General features: G+C 41.5%; 1 protein-coding gene across 1 annotated transcript in view; it reads left to right on the forward strand.

Moving 5' to 3' along the window:
- The first annotated feature begins 227 nt into the window (after window positions 1-227).
- The window catches only part of LOC148346433 (arf-GAP with SH3 domain, ANK repeat and PH domain-containing protein 2-like), a 49,622-nt gene continuing 32,115 nt past the window's right edge, over window positions 228-17,734 (forward strand). The window contains exons 1-11 of the mRNA XM_088325068.1: window positions 228-491; window positions 7,332-7,404; window positions 9,067-9,212; window positions 9,288-9,362; window positions 11,968-12,017; window positions 12,091-12,220; window positions 12,288-12,373; window positions 15,465-15,540; window positions 15,627-15,713; window positions 15,791-15,894; window positions 15,950-16,019. Coding sequence (XP_088181194.1) covers window positions 366-491; window positions 7,332-7,404; window positions 9,067-9,212; window positions 9,288-9,362; window positions 11,968-12,017; window positions 12,091-12,220; window positions 12,288-12,373; window positions 15,465-15,540; window positions 15,627-15,713; window positions 15,791-15,894; window positions 15,950-16,019 — 1,023 coding nt within the window. The 5' untranslated portion in view covers window positions 228-365. The remainder of the gene's footprint in view (window positions 492-7,331; window positions 7,405-9,066; window positions 9,213-9,287; window positions 9,363-11,967; window positions 12,018-12,090; window positions 12,221-12,287; window positions 12,374-15,464; window positions 15,541-15,626; window positions 15,714-15,790; window positions 15,895-15,949; window positions 16,020-17,734) is intronic.

The following is a 17,734-nucleotide window of genomic DNA, read 5'->3' on the forward strand; positions in this document are numbered from 1 at the left end:
GTGGCCTTTTTGAAACGCAGCCTCCGCGAAAAACGAGGGATTTCTGTAGAGGTTGTTTACGTTGTGCTTCCGACGGCCGCTTGTCTGCGCAAGCACCTCATTTTTCCTTTCAGTCACCCACTTTAAAAAAAAAAGAAGAAGAAAAACGAGAAGTTGTAAAAAAAAGACGACAGAGCAGCACGTCTTGTGGGCGTACCAACTTAAAAAAGTTAAAAGAAGTGTACTTGAAAGTGTTCCGCACGATTTTGCTGTTTCTGAGCGATTCCGCCATTTGGCGAGGTCAGGTGTGCCACACGGGCCCCACCTGAGTTTGCGTGACGTCACTCCCGTGCGTCTCTTCCGGGTTGGGACTGTGGACCGCAACCATGCCGGACTTACTGAGCGTCACCGAGTTTATCGGGGAGTGTAATGACGACTACAAGGCGCCCACTACCTCCAATTTCTCCACGCGAATGACGCACTGCCGGAACACCGTCAACGCCTTGGAGGAGGTCGCGCACACACTCACAAGGGACGGGGGGCTTGTTTGAATCGAATGGGCTTGACTCACAACATGTCGGGATTCTTTCATAGGAGGTCCCCCCTCATGTCACTTATGTTTTGTGTTATATACACAACACAACACAGCCTTTGAGCAAGGCATTGTTCGTAATTCAGTGGGTGAAACTCTCAATGATTAATATAATGTTCAATAATGGGAAGGTTTCTTTGAAAACGAAATGCGCTACAGTTACTTGTTCGAAAATGTAATCACAGTGTTCGTACTGGTGCTTGTAATCCTTGAAAACGGTTAAATGTCAATGTTGTGTTTTCAAGGATTTAAAAGTGCTTGAAATGTTTCGGTGAGGTGCTTGTAAATGCTTGAAATTGTTGCCATGTTCCTCAACAAGTCTGCCTAAAACAGGGGTGTCAAACTCATTTTAACTCTGGGGCCACACGATAGAACAAATATTCTGTCGGGGGCCAGACTAGTGGATTAAAGAGAAAAAAAAAGATTGATAAAGAAATAAGAGAAAGAGGGAGGGAAAATGGGATAAGGCGGGACAAAGTCATTGACTTGAAAAGCGCTATATAAATGCAGATCATTTCATTTCAAAGAAAGAAAAAAAGGGAGAGAGCGTGAGAAACAAAAGAGATAAAAAGTTGTGAGAGAGCGGGAAAAGAAAGGGAGAGGAAGAAAGAAATCCAAAGAGAAATAGAAAGACAGAAGGAGAGAAAAGAGAAAAGAAAGCGCAAAGGGTAGGAAGAGAGAAAGAGAAAATAGGGTAAAGGTAAAAAGGAAGTTAGAGCAAAATAAGTTAAAAAGACACAGAGAGAGAAAGAGACAAACGGCAACAAAGGAAGAGAAAAAGAGAGACACAGAGAGTGAAAGAGACAGAGTGGGAGAAAAGGGGTGGAAAATAGAGAGAGAGAAAGAGAGAAAGATAAATAAATACAAGTACAGAGGCACCTGGCTTTGGCAACATCAAGTTGACCTATTTCAACCTGCAGCTCGTTTTTCTCTTGCGCTTCTCTGTGTGTTGTCTCGCGGGCCGGATTCAATCCCTTAGCGGGCCTGATCTGGCCTGTGGGCCGCCTGTTTGACACCTGTGGCCTAAAATGACGCGACACTACTCTGGTGGTTTTGCTTTGCCATTGTGTTTCTCCTTCCCTCGTAATTAACAGCAGCTGGCATAAGTTTGTAGGGCTTTGTCTTATAAAGTGTCAATGAATCGGATATCTGTGTTTAATTGACTCCTTTTTATTCAAATATTAAAGTTTTGGAAAGATAGAAACATATTTCACAAAACAACAGGAACAAAAATACCTAAAAATGAATGCTATACATACAATATGAAAATGATATATGCTCAACAATCTGCCCCTTGTGTAGAGTTAAAAAAAAGTTTTATTTTTCTTATTTTATTTACCTTTTTTTTTCTCTCGTATATCTGCAGCACTGTCTGTTCCCTTAAATTGTTAACTTTATATCATGATAAAACAGTCAAACGTCACAAAGTCGAAACTTTCATGCCGATATTGTGTTGTAATGATGCAACTTTCAATTTATAGGATTAAAATAAAAAAGTAAAATACCTTTTTTTTAAAATGAAAACAGTCTTGGCGCCCTCTGCAGGACCAAAGCGGTCGTACAACTCCCAGCGTCACAACGTACTTGGTGACTCGTTAATCACGTGATACAACAAACCGATGATCTAAATAATTGCCTATGCTTTTAAAAATCTCATCTCATCTCATTAGCTGCACCGATTATCCTCAGTAGGGTCGCGGGGTTACTGGAGCCCATCCCAGCAATCATCGGGCAGTGGGCAGGGGACACCCTGAACTGGTTGCCAGCCAATCGCAGGGCAACTTTTAAAAATCGATTGTAATCAATTTCATCGATTAGTTGTTGCCGCCATAATGCGCATGCAAGCTTAAAAATCACATCTGTAAATTGCTAATATATTTGTGGATCTCCAAAATGCATGATTCACACCCGAATTGGTCTTTTAATGGTACTGGAGAAATTGGAAAATCGGCTTTGAAAGTCCTTTAAAAAGTGCTTGAATTGTACCTTGAAAAAGGTGTGTTAACCCTGTTGGAACTGTTGCCATGTTTTTACTTGTCTCCTTAAAAACGACGACGATATTTCTCCCTGGTGGCTTTGCTTTGCCATTGCATTCCTTATTCTCTTGTGATTGACGGCTGCTGGCATTAGTTTGAATGACGTTGTCCAATAAAGCATCATCGCCCCCTACAGGTCGCACCTAAGAGGACTAGTGCATGCTATACATCAACAAGGCTCTTTAAAATGTGTATTATTGTAAGGAATATACATAATTACAGTGGAACCCCGGTTTTCGAACGCCTCTCAGTCCGAGCCAAAATTTCGCGAAATTCTTGCTTCGCTGTTCGGTCAAAAAATCGGAGTTCGAACGCCGGTAATGCGTGAGTGCGTACGCTAGGGTGCCATGCTGAGCGGCGTACGGGTGTAGATGGCTCTTTTCCTGACCAACTGTTATCGCGTGCGGACGCGCTTCGTTTTGCTTTCGCTTTTAATATAGGTGTACCAAGTGTTTTAGCCCCTAATTATGCCTCTGAAGAAAGTCAGTGCAAGCATTTAAGAAAGAAATAATAGCAAAATATGAAGGAGGTGTGTGTCTGATCCTCTCCCTACCGTCCACCTGCACCTTCTGCTGACCACCACAAAGGTAAGAAATTCGATGCATAATTCTTTTCTTTATCCTTTTTTTTATTTGTACACGTTCATGTTAGTGTAATCTTTTGTACGTAAGATTACGATAACGCGAACGTACGATTAGCCTGGGTTAGCTTCATGTTTATGTTAAACATTCAAGGTAAACATTCAGGGTGTTGAAACGGAGCCCAACATTCAGGGTGTTGGAACGGAGCCCCCTTTCCAATGAACAGCTCACCACTTGTTGTGGAGACCCGGGTGCTAAATGACTTGTAAACGACCTGATTTTTCTATTTTTACACGTTCATGTTAGCGTAATCTTTCGTACGGAAGATTACGATAACGCGAACGTACGATTAGCCTGGGTTAGCTTCATGTTTACGTTAAACATTCAAGGTAAACATTCAGGGTGCTGGAACCGATTAAAACGATTTACATTATTTTTAATGGGAAAAATGATTTCGGTGATCGAACAAATCGGTTTTCGAACAGGGTTCTGGAACAGATTATGGTCGAGAACCGAGGTTCCACTGTATAGACATTTATTATGGGCCATGCAAAAATAGAAGGTAGCAACTGAAAATGTAAGCTAAATATTACTACGTATTATTATTCATTTTTAACCAATCAGATTTGTTAAATAAATACATATTTATACACACATTTTGCAGATCTACAAATATAGCCGTGATGTACTCAAGATCTGAAAATCGTATGTCTTCATAAATGCGTGTTTCCATAGTGCAGTGGTTTGCACACTCGTCTAACACGCAAAAGGTCCTCGGTTTGAGACCGGGTAGAAATATTAGTTGTACTGGAGAGGAATGAGCGCTACCAGGCTGTACATGCCCAAGACACACCACAGGAAATAGTGCCCCTACAACCCGCACACGCAAGACTAAAAATCACATATGCAAATTGCGGATGCATTTGGGGAAATACATGTTATACATCGAATTTCTTATTTTATTGGTACGGAAGAAATAGAAAAGTTGGCTTTGAAAGTCCTTAAAAAGTGCTTGAATTCGGCCATGAAAAAGGTGGATGAACCCTGTAAACAGTAACGTAATACAAGTACACTACCAGAATATTGCATTAACGTAAAGATTACTTTTGGATTACAGTGGAAATTTCGGTTCTTGACCATAATCCGTTCCAGAACCCTGTTCGAAAACCGATTTGTTCGATCACCGAAATCATTTTTCCCATTAAAAGTAATGTAAATCGTTTTAATCCGTTCCAACATCCTGAATGTTTACCTTGAATGTTTAACCTAAACATAAAGCTAACCCAGGCTAATCGTACGTTCGCGTTATCGTAATCTTCCGTACAAAAGATTACGCTAACATGAACGTGTACAAATAAAAAAAATCAGGTCGTTTACAAGTCATTTAGCACCCGGCTCTCCACAACAAGTGGTGAGCGGTTCATTGGAAAGGGGGCTTCGTTGCAACACCCTGAAAGTTGGGCTCCGTTCCAAAACCCACATAAAGCTAACCCAGGCTAATCGTACGTTCGCGTTATCGTAATCTTATGAATAGGATTTCTTACCTTTGTGGTGGTCAGCAGAAGGCGCTCGCACACCTCCTTCATATTTGGCTATTATTTCTTTCTTAAATGCAATAGTTGTACGCACTACTTTTCTTTTTTCACCTGTAGCAACTTTGCTGCTTGCACTGACTTTCTTCGGAGGCATAATAAGGAGCTAAAACACCCGTACGCCGCTCAGCATCGCACCCTAGCGTACACACTCACGCATTACCGGCGTTCGAACTCCGATTTTTGGACCGAACAGCGAAGCAAGAATTTCTCAAAATTTTTGGTCGGACACCGATTTGTTCGAACTGAGTGGCGTTCGAAAACCGAGGTTCCACTGTACTCCAATATCAAATACGCCAATAAGACTGAAGAAACTAAGTGTCAAGAAAATTTATAAATTTGGTTTAAGATAAATAAACGATGTAACCTTGAAAAAGAAAAAGAGGAATCCACTGTCATGTAGTTGCTTGTAAATCCTACCAAAAAGTGCTCCAATTTCAACCACATAGTTTATTGGGCAAAAATAAAGTGGCAGAAAATAAATGCCCTGCTTTAGTTCCCATCATGAGTACATTAAGAACCCAATATTGATTTATACACAATCCATTTCTAAAGTTCCAACAAACTCTGGGATGTCTTGTGTCCAGGGTTGGGTAGGGTTACTTTAACTTGATTACTTTCAATTATTTTTGGATTACTCCAATACCAAATATGCTAATAAAAGACAAAAGAAACTAAATATGAATAAAATGATGACTCGCAACACGTGGTAAGCTTTCTCTCCTGGCTTTGATCTCTTTGATCTCCGTCAAAACGAACATCAAATGCGACAGAAACAAAATGAAAATAAATCCAAACAGCTTGCCAACATCATTTTTGCCGTTCCATGTATTCCGTTACTCCCCAAGCCTGCACAAAATGTACTCATTTGATTCATATTTAGTTTCTTTTGTCTTTTATTAGCATATTTGGTATTGGAGTAATCCAAAAGTAATTGAAAGTAATCCAGTTAAAGTAACCCTACCCAACCCTGCTTGTGTCTAAATTCAAGTTTTACGTATTTGAAACTGGGACGCTAAAGCTCTCGACAACGTTGAGATTTACGAGGCTGTCCATTCATCTCAGATTGACTGGTTGTCCTCCTTTGTCTAATGCGAGTGTTTAAAATGCCTCCCTTGCAAAAAATACAATTTCAAATGTAAATATTGTCATTTAGGGTTTATTTACAGTAAATTATATCATATCATTTGTGCCTAAACTAGGACATATGATGACACCATTTGTCTATCAACGCTTTATGTAAATATACCTGTAAATGAAATGTTATCTATCTATCTACCCTGGTCATATACATTCATTTGGACAGGTAACTTAAAATTAGTTTTACCTGGTTATATCAGTATCAGAAATTATTTTCCCCCCATTTTATTAACACTCCACTTATTGAAACATGAATTGTTTGTACATGATTCAATTGTTTGTTTGTTTGTACATGATTCAAATTGAATCTTTTCTTCCGGCGCCGTCACGAATGGCAGCCACTCCAGCAGCTCCCGTGTTATTTTCGATTGTTCTCGATTGTTCTCAGCTCAGGGATGCTGCTGGAAATGTGAATTTCCCTTCGGGGATGAACAAAGTATCTATCTATCTATCTATCTATCTATCTATATCTCTCGAGAGGGGTGACCGACAGCAAGACCAACACATACAAAAACAAAGAAAATAAAAAAGGGAAAAAGTAGCAAAAAACACACACAAAAATTTTGGACCATGGCCAACCCAAATGCCCAAACACCCACACAAGTTAAGCACCTTGACACCCAAGTCAGTCATGCTTTTGTCCCTCCAACACACTCTTCTGTTCAACAGCAGGGCCCGACAGTTTTCACTGGTTTACCCCTGCCGCATCATACGGGTGCCCTGCCCATCCTTTAGAACACGTCTAAACACCCCACTATTCTTCTACAACAGCTCCATTCATTCCTATCACCAACAAGAGCTCTAGCTTCCACTATATTTAGACCTCTTTCCTCCAGTCTACTCATAACACCATCCATCCACGTCAATCGCGGCCTTCCTATTGGTTTCCTTCCATTGACTTCTGCTCTGTAGATCCTCTTCAACATTCGCTCCTCATCCATCCTCTCAATGTGTTCAAACCAACCGAGTACTCTCATATCCACACGCTTGCTCAGTTCCACTACTACTCCAGTTCTGTCTCTCACAATTTCATTTCTCAATCTATCCAATCTCGTCACTCCTAACATACTCCTCAAACACTTCATCTCAAACATTTAATTTCCTTCTCATGAAATGAAATGTTAACCCTGCAAAAATAATCCTGATTTTACTAAATATACCTGTGATTCATGTCTTTGTTCGTAACTGTAAGGGAATACAATTCAATTTTTTACATAAAAAATGTAAATGTGTTCCGTTACTCCCCAAGCCTGTTGATTGGTGATAGTCCAAATTTTTTAACGTTGACAGGAAGTGAGACGTAGAGTTACATCATGACAGGAAGTTAAACTTCTTCATTTTGGCGGTGCAGGGAGGACGCCACTTCTTATTTCTTGCATCTTGTTGAGTTCTGCTCTTATGTGTCTTCTAGGTTTTAGATCTGGAGCGCTCGGTCCTGTCCAAGCTGAAGAAGGCCGTGAAGTCCGTGTACACGTCAGGGCTAGGTATAGGCTTTTTTTCCCCCATTTTTTTAAAGGGACACTGTGTAATATCTGACCAGTGGATGTCACTGTATTGTAGTGCAATTGAAAACAAGTGTTATACAACAGTGGTTAGCAACCACTGTAACCAGACTGCACAGAAAGCCCAAAGTTGCCTTACTTTTTCCTTATACTGTATTTATTCATGTAAACACACATTTTCCTTTTATTATTGGGCCGTCAGACATTAAACCAGTCCGTGGTGCAGGAAAGGTATCGGACCACTGCTATAAAGCACAAGGAAGATTACAAACTATGGAGACTTAAAATGACCAAAGCACACCAATTTTCTCAATTTTTTGCCCAGCCTTTTTGAGGTTTTTGGGTCCCCGTAGTAGCAAGATGGCGGACAACCCTGCACCTTCTATCTGTGGGAACTGTTGTGCAAATAAAATTTAAAAACATTATAAAGAACACGCTTTTATATATGACCCCTCTTTCGGCTCAATAGTAGATACATGCTCATTTTTGTTATCGCCATCTTAAATGATCACCTGATCCGAAAACACGCGACGTAAACAACTCTGAGAAGAACTGAAAGACGCAGCTGAAAATGGCACTAAAATGTAAGAAATGGACGATAATTATTACGTTTTTATGGCTGATGAAACATGCGGCTTTAAATCTGGTGAGTCTCTTACGAAGACAAAATTGAGTTTCGTTCTTAAATTTGAGCATATAGCTTTTACTCAAGTACGCTTTGTCGTCCGCAATTTAGGGTAATAATGCATTTCTGATATCACTTTACTGTGTTCTGTTGTACAGTATAATGTGGACTGGATTACAAAGGGCACTTTCTGGCAAATTTTAGGGCGGCAGTAGCTCAGGAGGTAGAGCGCTCGTCTTGGGATCAAGGGATCCCAGTTCGAATCCCGGCTCGTCCGTGTTACATGTCGAAGTGTCCTTGGGTAAGACACTGAACCCCTAATACCCCCAAATCATTTTTCCCATTAAAAATAATGTAAATCGTTTTAATCGGTTCCAGCACCCTGAATGTTTACCTTGAATGTTTAACGTAAACATGAAGCTAACCCAGGCTAATCGTACGTTCGCGTTATCGTAATCTTCCGTACGAAAGATTACGCTAACATGAACGTGTAAAAATAAAAAAAGGATAAAGAAAAGAATTATGCATCGAATTTCTTTCCTTTGTGGAAGGGGCGGCAGTAGCTCAGGAGGTAGAGCGCTCGTCTTGGGATCAAGGGATCCCAGTTCGAATCCCGGCTCGTCCGTGTTACATGTCGAAGTGTCCTTGGGTAAGACACTGAACCCCTAATACCCCCAATAAGCAGGTTAGCGCCTTACACGGCTGCAAGGCCGCTATTGGGAAATGTGGAGCACATTGTAAAGCGCTTTGGGAAGTCTTGACTTGAAAAGCTCTATATAAATGCAGATCATTTCATTTCATTAAGTTGTGCCTTATAGTCTGGAAAATACGGGGGGGGCTTCACCCAAATTGCCTCTCACACAAAGAAGTCCTTAAACACAGAGGTGTTTTTTGTGAAAGACATTCCTGTAATTCCCTCTCATGTTCCAGCATGTCTTAAGAGCACAGTGCTCTCAAAGGAAAAAAAATCTTCACCCTTTCACCTAAAATCGTGTTTGTATACCTTCTATTCATGGCAGCCCACGTGGAGCATGAGGACCAGTATGTGTCGGCAATGGAGAAACTGGGCGACAACTGCATGAGTGGCGAGGATGCCACCGTGGGCGCCGCTTTCCTCAAGTTTGCTGTTTTCAGCAAAGAGCTGATGGCGCTCTTTAAAAACTTGGTGAGCCTCAAGGAGCTCCCTCGATTTTTCATCAGAGCAACACTCCCTGACGGGCCGTGTGTCTTGTTTCGTCAGGTCCAGAATATGAACAACATTATCTCCTTCCCGCTGGACAGTCTGCTCAAGGGGGACCTGCGTGGTGTTAAAGGGGTGCGTTCTAGGTCCATTTTGTATAAATAAATGTATACGTGAATAAATAACTACGAATATATGTCATATAAATAAATGATCATAAGAAAATCAACCACGTTGAGACAAAAAAAGCATTTTTAGGTGATATTTACATTTTCGGCAGGGTCATTCACCTCGAGACTTTCTGGCCTGGGAGAGTGAAATGTCTTTCTCGAAAAAAATGTCATCAAAACCAGCCAACTTTTATTTGCCATTTTTCACATACTGTATAGTCATGTCATGTTTATTTGTATAGTCCTTAATCATAAGACGTCTCAGGGGTCTGTACGGGTTATCACACCATCCATGAGGGCAAGGAAAAACTCAAAACCTCAAAATGAAGAAATTAAGAAACCTCACAAGGGGATTACCCCCTTCCAAGATGACCAGGCTGCTGTGGATGTTGCAAAGGAATCAACAAACAATACACAGACATCATCTACATATAGGCCAACCCTTCTAACTGTCTGTGAGACATAGTGTTTTAATTTAATGTTATTCAGTCCAGGAAAGGGAGAATATATTTTTTGAACAACTGCCGAGTCAGCAAAACCAAAAGATTTTGGGGGGCATTTTTAGGTCCGATTGCTTGTGGCAGTCATCCGGGAGGTACTCTATGTAGAGCCACTGCTCCTTTTGCATTGAGTGGAGCAAGTTGAGGTGGCTCGGGCATCTGATAAGTATGCCTCTTGGACGCCTCCCTCGGGAGATGTTCCGGGCATGTCACACCGGCAGGAGGCCCCGGGGACGACCCAGGACACGCTGGAGAGACTATGTCTTTAGGCTGCCCTGGTAATGCCTCATGATCCTGTCGAATGAGGTGAAAGAAGTGGCTGGGTATAGGGATGTCTGGGCTTCCCTGTTAAGGCTGCTGCCCCCGCGACCTGACCCTGGTTAAGCAGAAGAAAATGGATGGATGGGCTTGTGACAGATTGTGATCAGGTCAAACTTGTTATGGTTGGGAGAGTAGAATGTTTATCTGGAAGAGCTGCCTTGTCAGCAACACCAACAATGCAAAGTCAGCTTTTCTTTGGCGGTTTTCACATCGGAGGTAACAGCAGACTGCCGGTAAAAGATGGGGTTTATATTTAATGTCGTTTTGGAATGGGAGAGTAGAATTTCTTTCTGGAGAAAAAAAAGCAGTCAACCAAAATAGCAGAGTCAGCTTTTTTTGGGGTATTTTTTTTTACATCTTGGGTAACCTACCTGGGTACTTGTGCAGGATGATGGTCATATCTCTCACTCTCTCCCCCTTTCTTGGGCCGACAGACACTTGAACAAAGGAATCGTATGATTAATACATTTGAATGTATTATATATGTATATATGACATATATTTGTTGGTATTTCTATGTTTATACATATATTACTACCAATGTTCCCTCTAAGCTGCGCGTGTGCGCAATCGCGCACTGCCTGCACATTCTCACCGCACATGACAATCTAGCCAGCGCACAAAAATCAGGGCTCGAAATTGCTAATTAAGAAGCGAATTAAGTCAAAGTTACAGTGCATGAAGGTAAAAATACAAGGGTTCCCCTGACGTTGTGTCCTAAATGCGGTATTTTGAAGTCAATGTCGAAGGAGAACGAAGTTGAGTAAAGTCAGTAGAGTTTTTTGAGAACCGGCTTCTTCGGCTCGGCTCACTAAAGAGAACCGGCTCTTTCGGGTCCTAAACGGCTCTTCAGGTTGTTTTTGCTTCTTTAATCCCTGCACGACCAAATATTATGTAAAATTGTGCACAAAATTACTTAAAGGAAGAGAGGGAAATACAACAAAAAAGAAAAAAATACCAAAATGAAAAAGTTGTGAAAAGCTGAGAAAAAAGACACAAAAGGAAGAGAAAAAAGAAGGAAAAATACAGAAAAAAAAGAAAAGAAAGAAACAAAAGAAAAAAAGTAAATAGAGAACAAAAAGAAAAAAGTAACAGCTAGGAAAAAATAAACACAATGAGATTTTTTTAAAGGAATTTAAAAAAAAAATAGAAAAAAGGACAGGGAAAAAGAAAAAGTGTGTGTTGCATTCAAATAATTTCCAATTATACCAAGTCAATTTTGTTGCCAACATTGTACTTCCACTAAAAAAAATGTGATTAAATACAGTTCTGTATCTTGCAACTGACTAAATAAGCCCCCCAAAATGTTAGTCAAGTCATTTTTATTTGTATAGCCCTTAATCACAAAGAGTCTCAAAGGGCTGCACAGGTTATTGCACAGACTATTATTAGACCATTCCCTGATCTGAAACCAACATGTGTCAAACGATAGCAAAAATCTTGTGAAAGAATTGTTGTAAGAACAAATGACATTTGTAGGCCGTACAAGTTTTGCAATAGTACATGAGTCAATTCATTCAAAAGTGAATTTTTTTTTTTGCATTGCCGGAAACTTAGCAAAATGTAACTTGATGTCAAGTTTTGGACATGTTTGATAATGACTTAGTTGCCACACTTGGGATTGCCGTTGCTCACTGACTTTGTGTGAACGCTCAGACCTGTGGAAAATTAGAGGGAACATTGATTACTACATATGCTAGGAATGCTCCTCCATACCTGTGTATACTAAAATGTAACTATCCCTCTTAGGACCTCAAGAAGCCGTTCGACAAGGCTTGGAAGGAATACGAGACTAAACTGTGAGCACTGCTTCCCTTTCCTTCAACCTCCCGCGCTCTTATTTTGAAAGTCTCCGTCATTCTCCTTCATCAGCTCCAAGCTGGAAAAGGAAAAGCGCGAGCATGCCAAACAGCACGGGATGATCCGCACCGAGTTTAGCGGCGGCGAGATCGCCGAGGAGATGGAGAAAGAACGCCGGGCCTTCCAGTTGAACATGTGCGAGGTAGGTCGGAGCGCAAACGCTCCTCCACGGCGACAGGAAGTGACGCGACTCGCCGTTTTCCTCGTAGTACCTTCTGAAAGTCAACGACATCAAGGTGAAGAAAGGCGTCGACTTCCTGCAGAACCTGATCAAGTATTTCCACGCTCAGTGCAAGTAAGACCCTGAACGTCTCACACGACCACCATACCATACCTCGGGATTCGTATGGTATGATTTTCAATCTTGTGTTTTCAAGGGTTGAAAAGTGCTCGAAATTTAGATGTAATGCTTGAAATTGTTGCCACGTTCTCAACAAGTCTCCTCAAAAAAGCCACCGACACCGCTCTTTGGTGGCTTTCCTCTGACATTGCATTTATTCCTCCCGCGTGATTAACGATAGCTGGCATTAGTTTGTATGGAATAGTCCTATGAAGCGAGGGTCATAGGACGCGGGGGTGCTGGAGCCCATCCCAGCAATCATCGGGCAGTGGGCAGTGGACACCCTGAACTGGTTGCCAGCCAATCTCAGGGCACACAGAGACAGACAACTCGCTCGCTCATTCACACCTAGCGACAATTTGGACCGGCCAATCCACCTGAAATGCATGTCTTTGGAATGTGGGAAGAAACCCGAGTGCTCGGAGGAAACCCACGCAAGCACGGGGAGAACATACAAACTCCGCACAGGAAGTCCGGTAGCTGGATTTGAACCCACACAGGAGGTTCCCAAGACCTTAGAACTGTGCCGCACACGCGCTAACCACTACGCTGCCGTGCTGCCCGGACAGGTGCATGCTACACCTAGACAGGGCACTATGAAATTTGGACTGGTGCAGGGATTAATATAGAATATTGTTAGGAAAAAAACTATATTACAAATGTAGCGTTTACCAAATTGGTCAAATTAGTTATCTGACTCTGTTAACCAAACACAAACTTCATTCTCCTAACAATGCATGCTCTTTTCTTAACTTAGGGAAAATATTGACAAGAGACAGGCATTTCCACATGGGGGCAGATTTATTTTCTTAAAGTATTTAACTAAGTGAATTCCCTCAAATTTTGCCGAATTAGTCTAATTAGTCTTCGTCAAGCCTCCTTCTCACGATCTAAGATCTGCTCTCCGATCTCTGCTCTCTTGTCTCTCTTTTCCGTCTTCTGTCGGCCACCCCCTATGGGCGGGCCAGGAACCAGCTTCACCACCTCCTCGCTGAAAGGCGCCGCCACGTCTAAAAAACTCACAACAAAAAAGCTTATCAGCCAAACAATGTGTCCTTTTTTGCATCACAGGCTCCTCTGGCGTCCGCCCTTGTCCCCGTTCCTGTTGTTTTTCTGTAAACATCATTCTTGTCAAGGCTACAATGACCTCGCCCCACAGCTCAGCCAGTGAATATCTTTTGTATTCAAATGTAATTTCTATTTGATTGTAAAAAATCCCTTGTAGTCAATTAAATAAAATAAAAAATCCTTCATTATGGACATTATGTATGGGTCATGCAAAAAATTAAAGGAGCGTTTCCCAGAGGTAAATTGTAATGGGAAGAACTGCATGTCACTGGTTACTATGTATGGAAGCAAAAATATGCCAAATTTTGTATTGTCATCAGAGAAAGTTTGCATTATCTACAGATAATAATGATTAGAATTTGAACTAGAATTGTCTTAATTGCCATTGATAACAATGTAGTAAGCATTATTTACTACAAGATTAGATCTGACACTCGAGGATAAACACGCAATAAAGACTTATAAGAGACCCCCAAAACGTTTTTTTCTAAAAATGTTTTCTTTTATTTTTTTTTCAGCTTTTTCTTGTTTTTCTTTTGTTCTCTAGTTTTCTTTTTTATTTTATTTGTTACTTCCTTTTCCTAGCTTTTTTTTCCTTTTTCTCTCGCTTTTTCCTTCTTTTTTTCGTTTGTTTTTTTTCATACTTGTCTATTTTTCCTTTTTTTTTTTTTTGCAAGATTTTTTCCTTTTTTATGTCATTTTGTGACTAATGTTACACGAAGGAAAGCACCAAAAACAATCTGAAAAGCTGTTTGGGAGCCGAAAGAACAGGTTCTTAGAGTAAGCCGAGCTGAAAGAGCTATGAAGAGATTGTACCTGGCACGGCAACATTGATCTAGGCATGTAAGAAAGAAAGGTCTCGTAGCTATAGTCTAACTGTGTAGGCGATAATCAAAGTAAACCACACTTGTCTCTCTTTATATTTTAATGTCTTGGTGATAAAAAAAAAAATACAATGATTATATTTTTTATTAAAAGCAAACACCGATACCCAAAAAACCCAACAACCTGTTGCCTCTCTTTCGCAATAACTCAAGCTCACATGTACGCTTGCTTTCAATTTTCTCAATCTTGTGCTGACATTGACTTCAAAATACCGCGCTTAAAACACCGCAGAGGGAACTCGCGTTGTTTTTGCCTGAATGCACTGTGATTCTGGCAAAATTTGTTAGTGGATTACAGTAATTTCACAATTTTGAACCCGGATTTTTGTGCGAAGGATTGATTTTATTGTGCACTTAAAAAGTCTGTCCGGTGTTGCGCACAAGAGGGAACATGTCCTGTGGTGGCTGGGTTGAGAGGAGTCCCTTGTACTGTTGTGTGCTCTTCTGTGGTATTGGGAGCTGGCAATAATCCCCAATGTGTTGGACAAACCTTTGTCTGTCTCTGCTTTTTTGACCTTTCATGTATTTTTTTTACCCCCGACATATTGTGTGACACGGCGGCTGAGAGGTTAGTGCGTCCGCGGCACAGTTCTGAGGTCATGGGATGAAATCCAGCTACCAGCCTTCCTGTGCGGAGTTTGCATGTTCTCCCTACGCTTGCTTGGGTTTCCCCTGGGCACACATTCCAAAGACATGCATTTCAGGTGGATTGGCCGGTCCAAATTGTCCCTAGGTGTGAATGAGCGAGTGAGTTGTCTGTCCCTGTGTGCCCTGCGATTGGCTGGCAACCAGTTCAGGGTGTCCCCTGCCCACTGCCTGAAGATAGCTGGGATGGGCTCCAGCATCCCCGCGACCCTACTGTGGATAAGCGGTGCAGATAATGGATAGATTGATAGATGGACGGGTACATATTGTTTGAGACTGATAAAAAAAAATCCAACGTCTATAGCCTACCTAGCTATCTATCTCTGCCTATTGGCCTGCCTATCCCATTGGCCTATCTATACTATACCTCAGGGCTTTGAATGGATTATTCTATCAATTTATTTCATATTTATATTTAAATCCAACCCCATTTCCACATACGCACCCAGTTTCTTCCAGGATGGACTGACTGCCGTGGAGAGCCTCAAACCCTCCGTGGAGAAAATGACGTCTGAATTGACAGCGGTGAGGATGTCGTCATCACTCGCGGGTGAACTTTAACTTCTGATTAGGAATATGAAGTATGAGTATGTTGGTGCTCAATGGCGCAGATCAAACAGACGCAGGACGGCGAGAGAAAACAGCTAACTCAGCTCCGAGACGTCCTAAAGGCATCGTTGCAATCGGAGAGTAAAGAGGTTCAATCGGCATCCCAGTCGGCCAATGGAGACCCACTTGGGACCCCTAAGTGACTCTGTATCTGTGTTTTTAATAGGATGCTCCAGCTAAACAGAAGCAAGGATATAGTTTGCATCAACTGCAGGGCAACAAAGCGCATGGGACAGAACGCTCCGGGGTTTTGTCCAAAAGGAGCGAAGGGTGAGTTTTGTTTTTTGCAACCGCCGTCCAACGCTAACTTTATTGTCTCACTCAGGCTGAGAAAAGTTTGGCAGAAGAGGAAATGTTCAGTGAAAAACGGCTTCCTGACCATTTGCCATGCTACGGTAAGCCTGGGCCAACACAAAACCAGACTTTTTTTTTCTTTGTAAATCGTTATTAGATTTTAAAAGTCTTTACATCAAGAGTCAAACTATCAATCAGGACAAAACTAGCGGAAGAGCAAGAAAATGAGGAAGAAAAGCTTGAGAAACAGGATGGGTTTTCGTTTTGCAAAAAAAAAAAAAAAAATCTGTTTACTCATCAAGTGTCTTTTCTTTTAACCTTGAAAATAAATCAAACACTCGAACGAGATGCACTATTACCGTAAATTCCGGACTATAGAGCGCACCTGATTATAAGCCGCACCCACCACATTTTAAGAGGAAAACCCATTTTGTACTTACACAAGCCGTATCTGTGTATAAGCCGCAAGCGCCCACATTAAAAAATGTAACACAAACACCAAATTAACCCAAAACCGACTTTGAGTCCCACGATTGTAACTGAATATAATGTACACAGTCGAAAAACCACAGCCGGCAAAATTAATGGAAAATGATACCGGTACTTAAGGTGTGATGCAGACCTGCAGGGTCAGTGTCCTGTTGAAAATAATCCAAGAAAAAAATGTATATTTCCAAAGGTAAGGGCGGGAAAAATATATATCCACTATTGTGCGCTGCGTCCACAAACACGTCTCACCTTTACTCCACTTCCTGTCAGCCCCCGTGGTTTTCATCCCCTCGATTGATTCGCCCGTGGAAAACAAGTCCAAAAATCACAGCCGGCAAAATGAACGGAAAATTACACCGGTACTTAAGGTTTTATGCAGACTGGCAGAGTCCGGGTCCCGTTGAAAGTAATCCAAAGAAAAAAGTGTATATTTCAAAGGGTAAGGGTGGGAAAAATATATATCCACTATTGTCCGCCGTGTCCACAAACACTCATCTTTACCTGTCCCCACTTCCTGTCAGCCCGTGTTTGTTACGCCCCTTCTTTTTAATTTGCCCGTCCAAAACATATCAGAATAAGTGTCCAAAATAAATACAAATAAATACATTACAAAAATATACAGTTGCAAATACATATTATACATGGTTACACATATTTACAAAGAAAGACGGTACACCGAGAGAGTTTTCAAAGCTTTAATAATAATAATTTAACTTTCATCCGGGCAGTTAATGGTAGCAACACTCTAGCAACACGCTCGCAACACAGTAAACGGGTCTGTTAAAAAAACATACCGTACTTGAAAAAATCACGGTAAACCGTCCTCATCTTCCTCCTTAGAACTGAAGCCATCAAAGTCGTCTTCCTCAGTGTCGGAAAGAAACAGTGTCATATAGACGTCGTCCCACGCTCCCGTAGCCTCACTCGCGCTGTCACTGTCGCTTGTGTGCCCTCCTCTCCGTCACGCAGCAGACCAGCTTTTCGGAACCCGTTGTTGATGGTGGATTTTTTATGCTGCCCCACGCTGTCAGGATCCACTGGCAGACTTGCGAAAAAGTTGCCTTTTGCATGCGGCCAGTTTTAGTGAAAGATTTCTCACCGCTAGTCAAGTCAAGAAGTTGCAGTCTTCCTCGGCGCATATATTCCACCGGTCTAAATCTTACCTTTTGTACTCGAGCGCCGCTGGCGGCTGTTAGAAAAATGACATAAATTGGCCGCGTCACTGAATAAGCCACAGGGTTAAAAGTTTGGGGGAAAAGTAGCGGCTTATAGTCCGGAATTTACGGTAATAACAATGACATCATAGTCAAGGGCTTTAGTTTGATTT

This window comes from Urocampus carinirostris, chromosome 20 (genome assembly GCF_059441175.1).
Source record: "Urocampus carinirostris isolate Australia breed hairy pipefish chromosome 20, RoL_Ucar_1.0, whole genome shotgun sequence".
NCBI lineage: Eukaryota > Metazoa > Chordata > Actinopteri > Syngnathiformes > Syngnathidae > Urocampus > Urocampus carinirostris.